The 12918-nt window shown below is 44.2% G+C and overlaps 1 protein-coding gene across 5 annotated transcripts in view; it reads right to left on the reverse strand.

The window, feature by feature from the left end:
- TRPM6 (transient receptor potential cation channel subfamily M member 6) overlaps window positions 1–12606 on the reverse strand; it is a 255335-nt gene extending 242729 nt beyond the window's left edge. For 2 of the 5 annotated variants that reach the window (XR_004537426.1, XM_033926754.1), the window contains exon 1: window positions 3787–4021. Coding sequence is in view for 4 of the 5 variants with exons in the window: in XM_033926754.1 (XP_033782645.1) it covers window positions 3787–3804 (18 nt within the window). In the remaining variant the exon portion in view is untranslated. Of the gene's footprint in view, window positions 1–3786; window positions 4022–12328 lie in introns of those variants that run through there. The other 3 variants (XM_033926749.1, XM_033926733.1, XM_033926740.1) reach the window with 2 other exon arrangements.
- Window positions 12607–12918: the final 312 nt, after the last annotated feature.

A 12918-nucleotide genomic window follows, 5' to 3' on the forward strand; every position in this document is an offset into this window, starting at 1 on the left:
CAGTGTTGAAAGTGTTTACTCTAACATACCCTAGGTCCCCTCCCCATAGAGTAATTAGAATCCGATTAGAAAGGGTTGTTTTGGTGGCTGTGAATTTTGTTTTTTATCTTCCCCAAGTACGTTCCATATGCTACTTTGTGGAGAATTGTCCCAACTGAAGTTAGTTGGGCTGAGAACTTTTCAGCACCACCACCCCCCCCTCCTACATTGGGCTGTTTTGAGGCTGCTTTTTCAAAGTAATTGGGCGGGATTATAAAAAAAAAGCATCTGGCAACACTGATTCTGGTGAAGGGTCAGCACTTGGCCAGAAAATTGCCGCTATCCGGCATTTAACCAGCCAAGGTAACTGCATAAATAGGACCACACAAAAGTCATTCCTAGCATTACGCAATGCCCCATAGCCAGTTAAGTGCTGAATTTTGCACCTAACCGGCTATGGTGTAGCCAGCTCCAGAAACCCAGAAATGAAAAGCTGAAGTAGAGACACAGCCTGGCATTGAATTTCCAGGAATAATGCCAGCAGCAGCCAGTAAAATACTGAGCACTGACAGCTAAATATCAATCCTGTGCTGTTTCACAGATATTAGAATTCAGTTGCACTGCGAGTCAGTACTGCGCACATCAGAGGGAAGGCTTCCAGGTCGGTGGACCACGTGCAGGAGCCGCCGATCGCAGCTTTGCCAAGAGAATTGCAGCTGGGAGGAGGGAGCTGGCCAGAGGACGTAAATGCAGGAGCACGAATTTGGGACGAAGAACGGAGGGGGAAGATGAGGGTCGTGTTGGGACATGGAAGGGAGGAAGGGGGGACTGCGTCGGCACAGGGAGAAGCAGGGTCGTGTTGGGACACAGAAGGGAGGGGGCACAAACTTCAGACAAAGGATGGGAGAAAGGAGGGAGGGAGCATGAACATGGGACACAGAATGGAGGCATGAACTTGGGACATAGGATGGAAAAATGGAGGAAGTGAGGGAAAGAGATGCTGAGGTGGAGAGGAAATAGAAAGGGAGAATTGTTGGGCATGGGTGTCCGAATGAGAGGGAAAGAGAGATGGCGCACATGGAGAAATGCAGAAATCAGGTGAATTGTTGGGCATAGGGAGGGAGGGAGAAAGAAATATAATAATAATAACTTTATTCTTTTATACCGCCATAACCAAAAGTTCTAGGCGGTTTACACTAAAAAGAGCTGGACAATCAGCAAAATACAATAATACAGTAAAAAATACATATATTTGTAAAATAGAATTTCAATAATAAAACTTTCATTAAGTAATAAACTTATTGAACAAAGTGGTCTTCTTGGCAAGCCCCAAGGACAAAATTACCAGAACATCGCTACAATTAAACAGACACGAATATCCAATCTCCAAAACCTTAAAAATACTGGGTATCACTCTAGACACGCACTTAACCATGGTTGACCACACGAACTTACTGGTGAAGAAATGCTTTTGTACGCTGTGGAAACTAAGGACCATTAAAAAATATTTCGACACAACATCCTTCAGACTACTGGTGCAATCTCTGACCCTATCAATACTTGACTACTGCAACATCGTTTATCTAGGTATCCCCAAAAAAACAGTTCAAAACTTAAAAATAGTGCAAAATAATGCAGTTCGTTTGATCTTTGGATTGAGGAAAAATGGCCATATTAGCCCTTACTACAAAAAAATTGCACTGGTTACCCGTGGAAGTGCGAATACTGTTCAAATTTGCATGTACCTGTTTCAAACAGGTCTGAGGGACTAGTGCCTTCCTACCTGCTACCCTACTTCACATTACACAACCCCACACGAACAACCAGAAACCAAAACATCTTTGCATACCCAAAGATTACAGACTGCAAATACAAATCCTTTTTGGACAGGACCCTCAGTTTCCAAGCAAGCAGACAGCAATACTGACTGGGAAACTACATTAATAGAGCCAGGCAGACCTACTGCGCATTCCGAAAATCAATAAAAACCATTCTATTTGACAAATTCATCTCCTAAACAGATGCCCCTCACTCTCAATGATATTTTCCCCTTGCCAAACTTGATGTAATTTGCTGTCCTTTACCTATTTCTTATGTAACCTTTCACTTCTTGCACTCTGTAATTCGCTGATTGTCCAGCCTTCTTCAATGTAAACCGCCTAGAGGTCTTTCGACTATGGCGGTATAGAAAAATAAAGTTGTTATTATTATTATTATTAATTAATTTCCGAAAACAACAATAGGATAACATAGCTTGCTGAATACATTTACCTAACCAAGATTGTTGCCTACCAGCTTGAAATGCTAGGTGGTGGGAGAGGCACGAGGTACAGATGCATGGGGATGAGAGGGAGAAATTTTGGATGTGGTGGACAGGGAACAGTGGTACTGATGAACAAAAATAAGTGTAAAACTCATATTTAAACTACAGTACTTTATTTTGACTGTTTATTTAATGTTTAATATTTTTCTAGACTGTGTACTGTACAGGATCCAGGTTACATACAAATTCAACTTAAGAACGGTTTAAAAAAAGGAACTCGTTCTTAACTCAGGGACTGCCTGTACCTAGTTTTATATCCTGCAGAAGAAAACCTTGCAGGCAAGAAGGTTCATATATATTCCTCTGCCCACGCTCATTCAAATTCCTTTTTCTTTCTGGCTAAAATATTGGCAAGTACAAGTACTGTAAATTCAAACGTGTTATTCATTAAACATAGCATGATATTTCACCGTGGAGTACATGGGTAGTAAAAACTCACTTATCAACAAGTACAAAACGCGTCATTCTAGATAGCTTCAAGTTCAATCTTTCATGCATCTTTTCGGAAATGTGCCAAATTTACTCCTTTCATGGGCACCTCCTACAACCCCCCTCCCTCATCACTCATAAGCTAGTGAAAAAGTATAAAGACTCCCAATCATTATCCACGTAAATAAAGTATACCTAAATAAAGCCATAAGACTGGAAGGGAATGCACACATGAAAATACAAGTTACATGGAAGAAATTTAATTTCATTTGGATCTCTGTTTTACTGAGTGGAAACTTAGAAGACTTGCCATTATGCTACCATACACTACGCATGTCCTAAGACTAAAAAGAGGCCCGTCACTAGGTGACTAAGGCAATTAGCTTTGCATAATTTGTGCTTAAAATACCAAAATACCAATGTGGAATGACAATGTTCCTTAATGGACTTTTATTTGAAAATGTCAAAGTTCCAAAGGTACATTAAAATCATCCACATAAAAGTAAAGCAATCCACATAAGACCTAGTCCGCTAGGGATGCAGGACCCAACACTGTCTGCGTTTCGACAAAAAGTCTTCTTCAGGGGTCCCTGAGGGTCCTATAATGGTGAATACGTGGAAAAGCTAATATGTGGAGAGCTGGAAGCGAGACACTGCTTGCATTTTTTTTTTGGTTTTTGCTTGTGCTTGAAATAACCAATGGCCACGCCGCGCGTTACTTCAAGCTAGAGTTAGACAGCGTATGTACTGTAGGTGGAAGATATTGCTCTCTCTGAAAAGCGCTCCCTATTGAGAAATGCAGTTTTACAAGTCGGCTGATTTGGGACTGAAAATATTAATGTTTAAAATACAGTGCGGTAACGTTTCTGACACTTGCCTCATGTCAGTAATCAAAGAAAATCTATAAAGAGCCTCCGTGAGAGAAGGCAAGTCGGACGTAGAGGAAGGTAAGGGTGCGCGTGCGACGGGGCAGCTCATTTCCCGCTCCCTGCCTTTCAGGAGAGGCGCGCGCCGCATGGCGGGCTCCGCACCTGACCATTTGCCTTCCCAATTACCTGTAAACGGACTTTCATTTCGCCGAGTTTCGAAGGGGGGGGGGGGGGGAAGCGGTAGCAGTTGGGACTGGCTGCTTCCTCGCGCTGCTCTTCCGGCTCAGGTCGCCGGAGCACTTCTCCCCTCCCCCCCCCCCTAGTCAGCCTTGGAATTGCCTCAATCTCTCGCTTGCCCTTATCTGTTGGGATCACTCTTTATGGCTCCAGTTCGTCTGTTGGCTTGAGCTCAAAGTTGCACGGGCCGGATATGCTAGACAGGGTGGGGGGTGGGTGCATGAGGAGCCCTTGGAGGGGGGAAGGGGTAAAACACGGACCTCACGGATCTTAACTGCACGTCCTTAAAAATCTGAGGTCCGTGCCACTTTTAGTCTCAGCATAGGGAGGGAAAAGCATTAGGATCCGTCAGAGCTAAATTGTCAAGAGGTCTGCCAGAAACTACAAGTGGGGTTCAGCCAGACTCAACACTTACGTTGATCCCCCAAATCCAAATTATCTTTTGTCTGCTCCAGGATCCCCCCTCTTTTCTCTTTTCCTGCCGCCCCCAGCCCCCTATCTCATCGCTATAAACCTCTCACTATTTCACACCCCTCAGCAGTCCCTCTTTCTTCTTAGCATGTCTCCTTCTCGCTCTTCTTCCAGTACCTGCAAGTTTCTCCCTTTTCCACATTCCAGACTCAATATCCCCTTTTCTATTTCTAACAGCCCCCTGTCTCTTTCTCTCTCTCTTTAATCTTCTTTCTCCCATCTCTAGCCCCAGCTACCACCTCTCATTTTCACAGTTCCACCTTCCCCTTCTTACTCTCCCTCTCCCCCTCCCCCAGTCACATCCATTTATTCCTCCCCTTTTCTTCTACTGGCTGGAGTTTCAATCTCCTCAGCACTAAAGTAGTCTTCTTTTCTCTGCTCTCCTGGCACCACCACCACTTTCTGATCCTTCTGAAACAGCTCCCGCTGAGCACATGTAACAGGAATGGCCCTCCTTATCCCAGGAGAGGAGCATCTGTTTTGGGAAGAGCACAGTGTTCTCTGACATGAGAGTCATAGCTTTTAAGATCCTACACGGCATCCTCCCTCCCCTAATCCCACTATCTTGGAACTCCTCGGAGTTCTGACACCACCAGGCCCACCCACAAACTTCCCCTCACTAAAAGGTATCCGCTATGCAGGAAAATTGGGAAAATCTCTCTTCTTTAGAATCACAGGGCTTTGGAATAATCTTACTGCCCCACTACGGAATCAGGGCTCCTTCCAACTATTCCGTAAGCACCTGAAAACTGGGCTTTTCACAAAAATGTAATGCTCTCCTCCCCCCTGTACTCAACCTTCAAACCTAATATGTTATTCCTTCCTATATTAAGCTCTTGTAAACCGTGCCGAGCTCTATAATTATGGAGATGATGCGGTATATAAATTTAAGGTTTAGTTTAGTTGATACAGGGGTAGGAGGGTGTAGAGGAGGCAGATATCCCTTTTGCTTCTCTCTACCTTCTTTGCCTCAGATGGATGGACCATAGGGTAGCATGTGTACTGCTGCCTGCTCTTTTACAGTACTATTCCCCAATTTGTGGCACTTTAGGTGGCTTCCTAGTACTTGGGCTGGCCCTGTGTATGGTTGAGAGTTGCGCGGGGACAGAAATCCCACCCGTCCCCGCCAAAGTCCCACCTGTCCCCGTGAGGACTCCCACCCATCCCCGCGAGGAATCCCTCCGTCCCCGCGAGGAATCCCCTACATCCCCGCCCGTCCCTATAAACTACAGAAATAGTTATTTCATTTAATTATGCTACTGAATTAAAGGCTCTGGTAGAAACCCATTTAAAAATAAGCAAAAAGACTTTATTAATTTGGAAATATTAATTGGGAAGAATACATACTTTGTAAACGGGTTTCTACCAGAGCCTCTAATGTTTATACATTTTTATCAACACAACTAATATACTACTTTATCCTTAAGCAAAAAAAAAAAAAAAAAAGAATTTTTTTCTTACCTTTGTTGCCTGGTTTCTGCTTTCTTCATGTTCTCATTCAATTCCTTCCATCCACTGCCTCTCTTCTCTCTGTGTCTTCCATTTGCTCTGTTACTGTGCCTCTCCCTTTCTCCCCCCTCCCAAATTGGTCTGGCACCCATCTTTTTCCCTCCACTCCCCCCATAGTCTGGCACCTCTGTCTTCTCCCCTGCCAGCGTCTTCTCCCCATTCCCTCTTCCCCATTTCCTTTCAGTGTCCTTCTCCCCCACCATCTTCCCCATGTCCTGTCAGGCAGCATCCTTTTCCCCCCTCTGCCTTCCCCATGTCCTTTCAGCATCCTTCTCCCCCCTCTGTCTTCCCCATGTCCTTTCAGCGGCCTTCTCCCCCCTCTGTCTTCCCCATGTCCTTTCAGCGGCCTTCTCCCCCCCTGTTTTCCTCATGTCCTTTCAGCGGCCTTCTCCACCCCTATTTTCCCCATGTCTTTTCAGTGGCATTCTCCACCCCTTTGTCTTCCCCAGTGCTTTCAGGGTCCTTTACCCCCCTCTGTCTTCCCCATGTCCTTTCAGCGGCCTTCTCCACCCCTTTGTCTTTCCCAGTGCTTTCAGCGGCCTTCTCCCCCCTTAAGCGTCTTTTCTTCTCCACTCCACCTTTCCTCCCTCCCTGCCCCTTACCTTTGTGGCGTTTCCGCACCCGACCGACAACAGAACAGGCCCGGTCGGACAAATCTCCCTGTTCTGTAGCCGCGAATCTAAATTACCTTCTTACAGCAGCTGGAGTAGTGAAGCTGCTGTAAGAGGTAATTTAGATTCGCGGCTACAGGGCAGGGAGATTTGTCGGCCGGGCCTGTTGTCGGCCGATCGGGGGACCTGACCGGCTGTGCACATTCTCCGGGGCAGACCGCCCCATCCCCCCTCTTTCGTACGCCATTGCCTTCTCCCTACCTGCCCTGCCGCACACAGCCGACCGGAAGTCTTCCTGATGTCAGCGCTGACATCGGAGGAAGGGAGGGCTTTGCTTAAGCCCTCCCTCAGACGTCAGCGCTGACATCGGGAAGATTTCCGTTCGGCTGTGTGCTGTGACAGGGCAGGTAAGGAGAAGGAGACTACCCTCGCAGCTCGAGTGCACTGCAATCCAACCCCGCAGGAACCCCGCGACCCTCGGAGGCGTCCCCACGGGATCCCCACGACCCTAGGGGGCGTCCCCACGGGATCCCCGTGACCCTAGGGGGCGTCCCCACGGGATCCCCATGACCCAAAGGGGGAACCCGCGGGTCCCGCGGGATTCCCGTCATCCCCGTTCCCGTGCAGCTCTCTAGTGTATGGCCCTATAGTCTTGTGGAACCTGCCAGCACTTTGAAACCTTGGATTGAAATTGGCTGGTGAAGGAGGGAGACACAGGTGAGAAACTCCACTGTCTGCCTATCAACTGAAGGGAAAGAGAGTAGCGTTGAATGCAATGACTTGTTAACTGATTCGTAGTAGAAGGAATGATGACACTAAAATAATTTTTGTTCCTAGGCAGTAAGTATAATTTCATAATTGCTCATGCCTAAAAAGTATAGATTTCCATATAACTTTGTTTTTGTGATCAGGATAGTCAAATTTTGCAGTTTACCTAGTTAAAACATAAAAACACCAAATTTTCATCTTTTCATTCTTATAAAGTAATATAAAGCAACATATGAATCACAAGTATTTATATTGACGTTATGCAAAGATGACCACAGAAGATTTAGAAGTGATTAGCTTTTTGACATGTGATAATACTGTAAGTCACTTTCACGAATCATCCCCCAGGTGTAGTCTCCCCTCATGTTCTCATTATATTGTCCTTGGTAGCGGTGTTCGAAGTCCAGTATATCCTGGTGGAAGCGCTCACCTTGCTCCTCTGTGTATACTCCCGTGTTCTCCTTGAATGTCTCAAGATGAGCATCAAGGATATGGACTCTGAGAGACATCCTACAGCCCATTTTACTGTAATTCTTCACCACATTCTCAACCAACTCCATTTAGTTTTCAGCTTTTCCAAACTGCTTTCTCCTTCCCAGTTAGCTTCTTGGGAAATTCCTTGCAGTCCAGGATCTTCTTTATCTGTGGTCCAGTGAAGACACCAGCTTTGATCTTTGCCTCAGATTAGGGAAGATGTCTTGAAGGTACGTGAAGGATGCCAATTCCTTATCTAGAGCTCTGAAAAATTGTTTCATTAGCATCAGCACCTTCTGGGGGTCCACCAGTGGTTCCCATTGACATTTCTCTCCACAGAGAGTTCGGTCCGCTGTGGTCAGTCCCACCTGTGGTAGTGCACCTTTGTGTCCCTGCTGTCCCAAAGGCAGAGATAGCAGGGAAACATGGTAAAACCACCTTGGAGACCCATAAGGAATGCCATCATTTTGAAGTCTCCAATGACCTCCCAGTTGTACTCATCACACTTCAAGGCGCTTAGAAAGGTTTTGATGCTGTTGTAATCCTCTTTGAGGTGCACTGAGTGAGCTACTAGAAGAGACGGGTACTTGTTCCTGTTATGGAGCATTACATTACATTAAAATACATTTCTAGACCACAATACCTTCCAGATCGATGCAGTTTACAAAATCAAAAGACTGTACATCACAGTGATTTACAAGAGAAATATCATCTTCCTTACTTTCCTAAGAATTTTACAAAAAGAGATGTCTTTAATAGTTTTTGGAAATGCATATATGCTCCTGGATGAGCCGTCAATAAAGAGATGCCACTCTTTCGGGTTACGGGTGATTCCAATTGCTTCAAACAGACTGATTGCATTGTGGCAGAAGCAAAGCCTATCTTGATGCTTGAAGAAGGTAGAAAAAGCTTGGTGATGCTTCCTCTAATCTGTGACTTGCACAGTTTCATTCAACAAGTTCCACTGCTTGAGCCTACACATCAAAAGGGCCCCTAAGTTTACTCAGCTTGAAATCAATCTGGAATATTCTGCAAAAAAGGTGCATTTAAAAATATCAATGTCCTGGTCACAAAAGCACAGTTTGAGGGAAATGATCTTTACTTTTGTGGCATAGGCAATTAAGAAAGAATACTTACTACCCAGGAACAAAAAAAATAATTGTTACATAATGTGATGGATTTGTTCATTGCTGGTTGCATTGTTTTTGCAAAAGATAAGCTTGTCCTAACTCTACTGGAGATAACTTTGCAGATACTAGTCTTTTGTATGTTAGATCGGGTTTTTCCTGAGGTGAGTGTTGATCAATAATTGGTTGGGCTAAAATTGCTAAATAATTGAATAGTCCCCTGATGAGCCAGCACACTCCCCATGTCTGATTGGTTTTGTTTTGTTTTCTTATCCTAGAACAATCAGGAAATAGGACTGTTTTACTCTTGAGTGGAAATAAATTCACAAACATAAGATCTCTAGTGTTTTATTAACTCACAGAACTGTCAGGGATCAGGTCCTCCCACTTAAGAAAGATTAAAACTGTTCATCAACAAAACAGACTAAGAAGCTCTTCACTGCCTGGTGATCCTAATTTTAAGAAGAGTCAACCACTGTATGATCTTAATCATGGAGAAACACATTTAATATTTTTATTCATAATCTAAAATGAGCTCGGTGAATTAGCTGTGCAGAGATTACATTTATAGAGTCAGCTTTTCCATCCTACACTGTGTTTATAGAGTGGACTTTTGGCCCCTGCATTCAGGAAGCCAGTGTTCCACCCTGTTCTTTCTTACAATGCACTATTACTTCACAGACTATTTGTCAAATTAATTCTGTAGATTCTTCAGAAGCATTCATGTTTGCAAAGCTGAGCACTGACTGTTTACCAAAGAGTTGATAAACCAGCAACAAAGACTGATTACAAATGACCATATCCTGCTGAAAGAATTCATTTGGGCTCATGTATTAACAGAATCATTCTCACGTCTGAATTTACAGTCCACCCAAATAAACAGCAGAAGCATAATGAAGCTTTGTATCATCAGAACAATTCTCCATGGGTAGGTAGCCTGTTTAATTTGGGAGGATGCAAAGGGTGGGGCTTGACACATTAGTTTATTCATTTGCTTACAGGCCTCTCATACATATTCATTATGGTTATTCAAAACACACACATATACTAGATTAATACACTGAATATAAAGCCATTATATCAAAAGAGTGAAATAAACAAGCACCATTGGAAATTTCTCTCATTATGTCCTCTCTCACATTCACATAAATTAGCAAGAGTGCACATTCCTTCTCCACCTTCCTTAAGCATTACACCAGCCCCTCCCCCTTTCTCCTCTAAATCCCAGCTTTCTCCCTTTCTTTCTCCTTACCAGCACTTCCCATACCATGCACATAGATTAAAAAAATCATAGTCCCCTTACCACCCCAAACAGGCAGCACTTTTTCCTCCTCTCCCTCCCCACAGACAGCACTTTTTTCTAGCCCTCCTCCCCGAAAGGCAGCACTTACTACTCAGGTATAACTTTTATTCTCTTGGCCCACTCCACTGACAGGACTTACCCCCCCAGGGGCAACTCTGGGCAATCTGCTACCTGAAATGGCCCCCCCCCCCCTCCAAGGCACACAAAAGAGAGGGCCCTATGAAAATTCAGATGTGAAGAGCTCCCTCACACTAAGCACTAGTTAGGCAATCACCCCAAGAAAGAAAGTATGCAATTTATATATTCCCAAGTGATATAGAAAACAAAATACCTTCCAGCATTGGTTATAATAAACAAAATTATCTGAGTTAAATTATATTGCCTGGAACTTTACTATAAAGAAAACATATTGACCCCCAACTGTGCATTGTCACAGTGTTAAATGCAAGCATATATTCTGTATCCACAGCTTTCCTCATGCAACAACGGGTGCAGAGCTGAGCTAGAAATTATCAGAGGACAAGCAGGCAGTATATTCTCACATGAGTGACATCATCCATGGAACCCCAGTAAAGCCAATCAAAAAGCCTCACCATTGGCTCTTTGGAGCTGAAAAGTTGTTCTTTGAAGTTTTTCCAAGTGCGTAAAACTTTTCTACATATTTGTGCCTTCCCGTTCGTTTTTCTTCATAATTTGTGTGTTTTATTTTTTTCTTACATTCCGATGTAAACATTTTTGAATTTTGACCGATTATTTTTGGGGGGCCTTTGGGCTCTCCTTAGCCTGTTTTCAGGCTAGGAGTGTCGAGCTTTTTTCAGATTGCCATCTATTCAACCTCTCCTGACCATAGAGTCCTTTGATCTTGTGTCAGTAGTCTTCCCCTTGATGTCCAAGCCTTCAAGCGACTTCAAACAGTGCACCTGGTGCCAAATGATCATTTTGGCTATAGACCCACATAACTGTCTCAATGCGCTCCCTCCTTTATCCCAATTTCATGCTCCCCCTCTCTTCTTTCCTGGCCCAACTACTTCCATGCACCCCCTCACCCCCTGGAGTGGACTGTACTGGACTGGAGCCATCCAGGTCAGCTGCTTCCTTCCTACCTTACAGCTGTACTTACTTCTTGGCAGGGCCACGGTTCCTGCACATGGCTTACCTAGAAGCCTTCCCTCTGATGTCAGCTCTGAACGGTAGGTGTGAGCCACTGCCGGCAAAGAAAAGAATTTAAAAGGTATCATGGGCTTGGGGGAGTACAGTTGAGACTCCCCCAAGCCAGGGGGGGGGAGGATAGATGCTGGGGGGGGGGTTATGTTCACCCACTTTGGGCTACACCTGGGCTGGGGGAAAACTGAAGGTGCACAGTTTGCACATTTGCACTTGCTCTGAGGCAGGTGTGCATCCATGTGTTGGAAAGAAGAGGTACATATACTGTATGTGCATTTTATAAAATACACCACTACTACTACTATTTCTATAGCGCTACCAGACGCTCACAGCGCTGCACACAGTCAAAAAGAGTAAGAAAACAGGCAAGACAGACAAACAGGATGTCATGGATACAGTTAAGGGGAATGGTTAATCAGTGGGCTGGGTTGGAGGGCAGAGGAGTAGGGTTATGGATTGAAGGCTATATCAAAAAGGTGGGTTTTCAGTCTTATAAACAAGGGAAGGAGCTTGACGGACAAACTAAGGTAATTTATTCCAGGCATAGGCAGCTAGATGAAAGGAACGAAGTCTGGAATTGGCAGTGGAGGAGAAGGGTAACACTATCTTATCTGAGTGGCTTATCTGGCTAAAATAATACTTTCAGCCATGACATATCAATGTCTCTTAATGCAGTGGTTCCCAACCCTGTCCTGGAGGACCACCAGGCCAATAGGGTTTTCAGGCTAGCCCTAATGAATATGCATGAGAGATTTGCATATAATGGAAGTGACAGGCATGCAAATCTGCTCCATGCATATTCATTAGGGCTAGCCTGAAAACCCGATTGGCTTGGTGGTCCTCCAGGACAGAGTTGGGAATCACTGTCTTATGGTTTAGTTACTTATATCCCACTTATTGGTAAGTGATGTGCAAAGTTACATACATAAAATTTAAAATCTACAATTTTCAGCATACTTATTAAACACATCAAAAATAAAAACATCACACTCGTCACAAACTAAAAACATAATACTGTTCCAGTAGTACAACATCTGATGAAGAACTATAATCCACAGACTTACCTCCTTCATTCTCACAGCCAACGCTGAACCTTCCTGTAGCTTTCAGCCATTGAATGTCAGGTTCTGAAGTTTCCATCCAGGATACAGATAACCCTATTGGGTCTGTTACTAGCTGCTAAAGCACTCAGCAAAGCAAAGTGGTACTATTTTGAGTGTTTGTTGAAGAAGTACTGAAAAAGAAGAACCAGTGGAAGAACCAAAATACTCTTATGAAATATTTTCATTTCCCGGTAATTTGTTGTACTGTGCCACCTAGCTGATAGGGAGCTTGAGATTTGATTTGCCATAAGTTAGGCATCACTGGGGAAATGATTAACACCTGTGATGTCACTTGTTTCACCAGCTGCTCAGTGCAGGTAACTAATTTCTGTTTAAAAAAAAAGTTGGACTGCAAGCCATAGCACTACACTGCAAACACCCACAGTAGTGAATGCATGAGGTGTAGTCACAGAACACTTTCCCCTTCTCAGTCTTCATATGGCTAGGACAAGCAAAGGCAAGGGAAATGATCATCTATGCTGGAAGAATGCTTTGAAATCATTTCCTTTTATGAGATAGTTAATCCTTTTGCTTTGACCGAAATTGAGAGA

The sequence above is a fragment of the Geotrypetes seraphini genome, chromosome 1 (genome assembly GCF_902459505.1).
Source record: "Geotrypetes seraphini chromosome 1, aGeoSer1.1, whole genome shotgun sequence".
Taxonomy (NCBI): domain Eukaryota; kingdom Metazoa; phylum Chordata; class Amphibia; order Gymnophiona; family Dermophiidae; genus Geotrypetes; species Geotrypetes seraphini.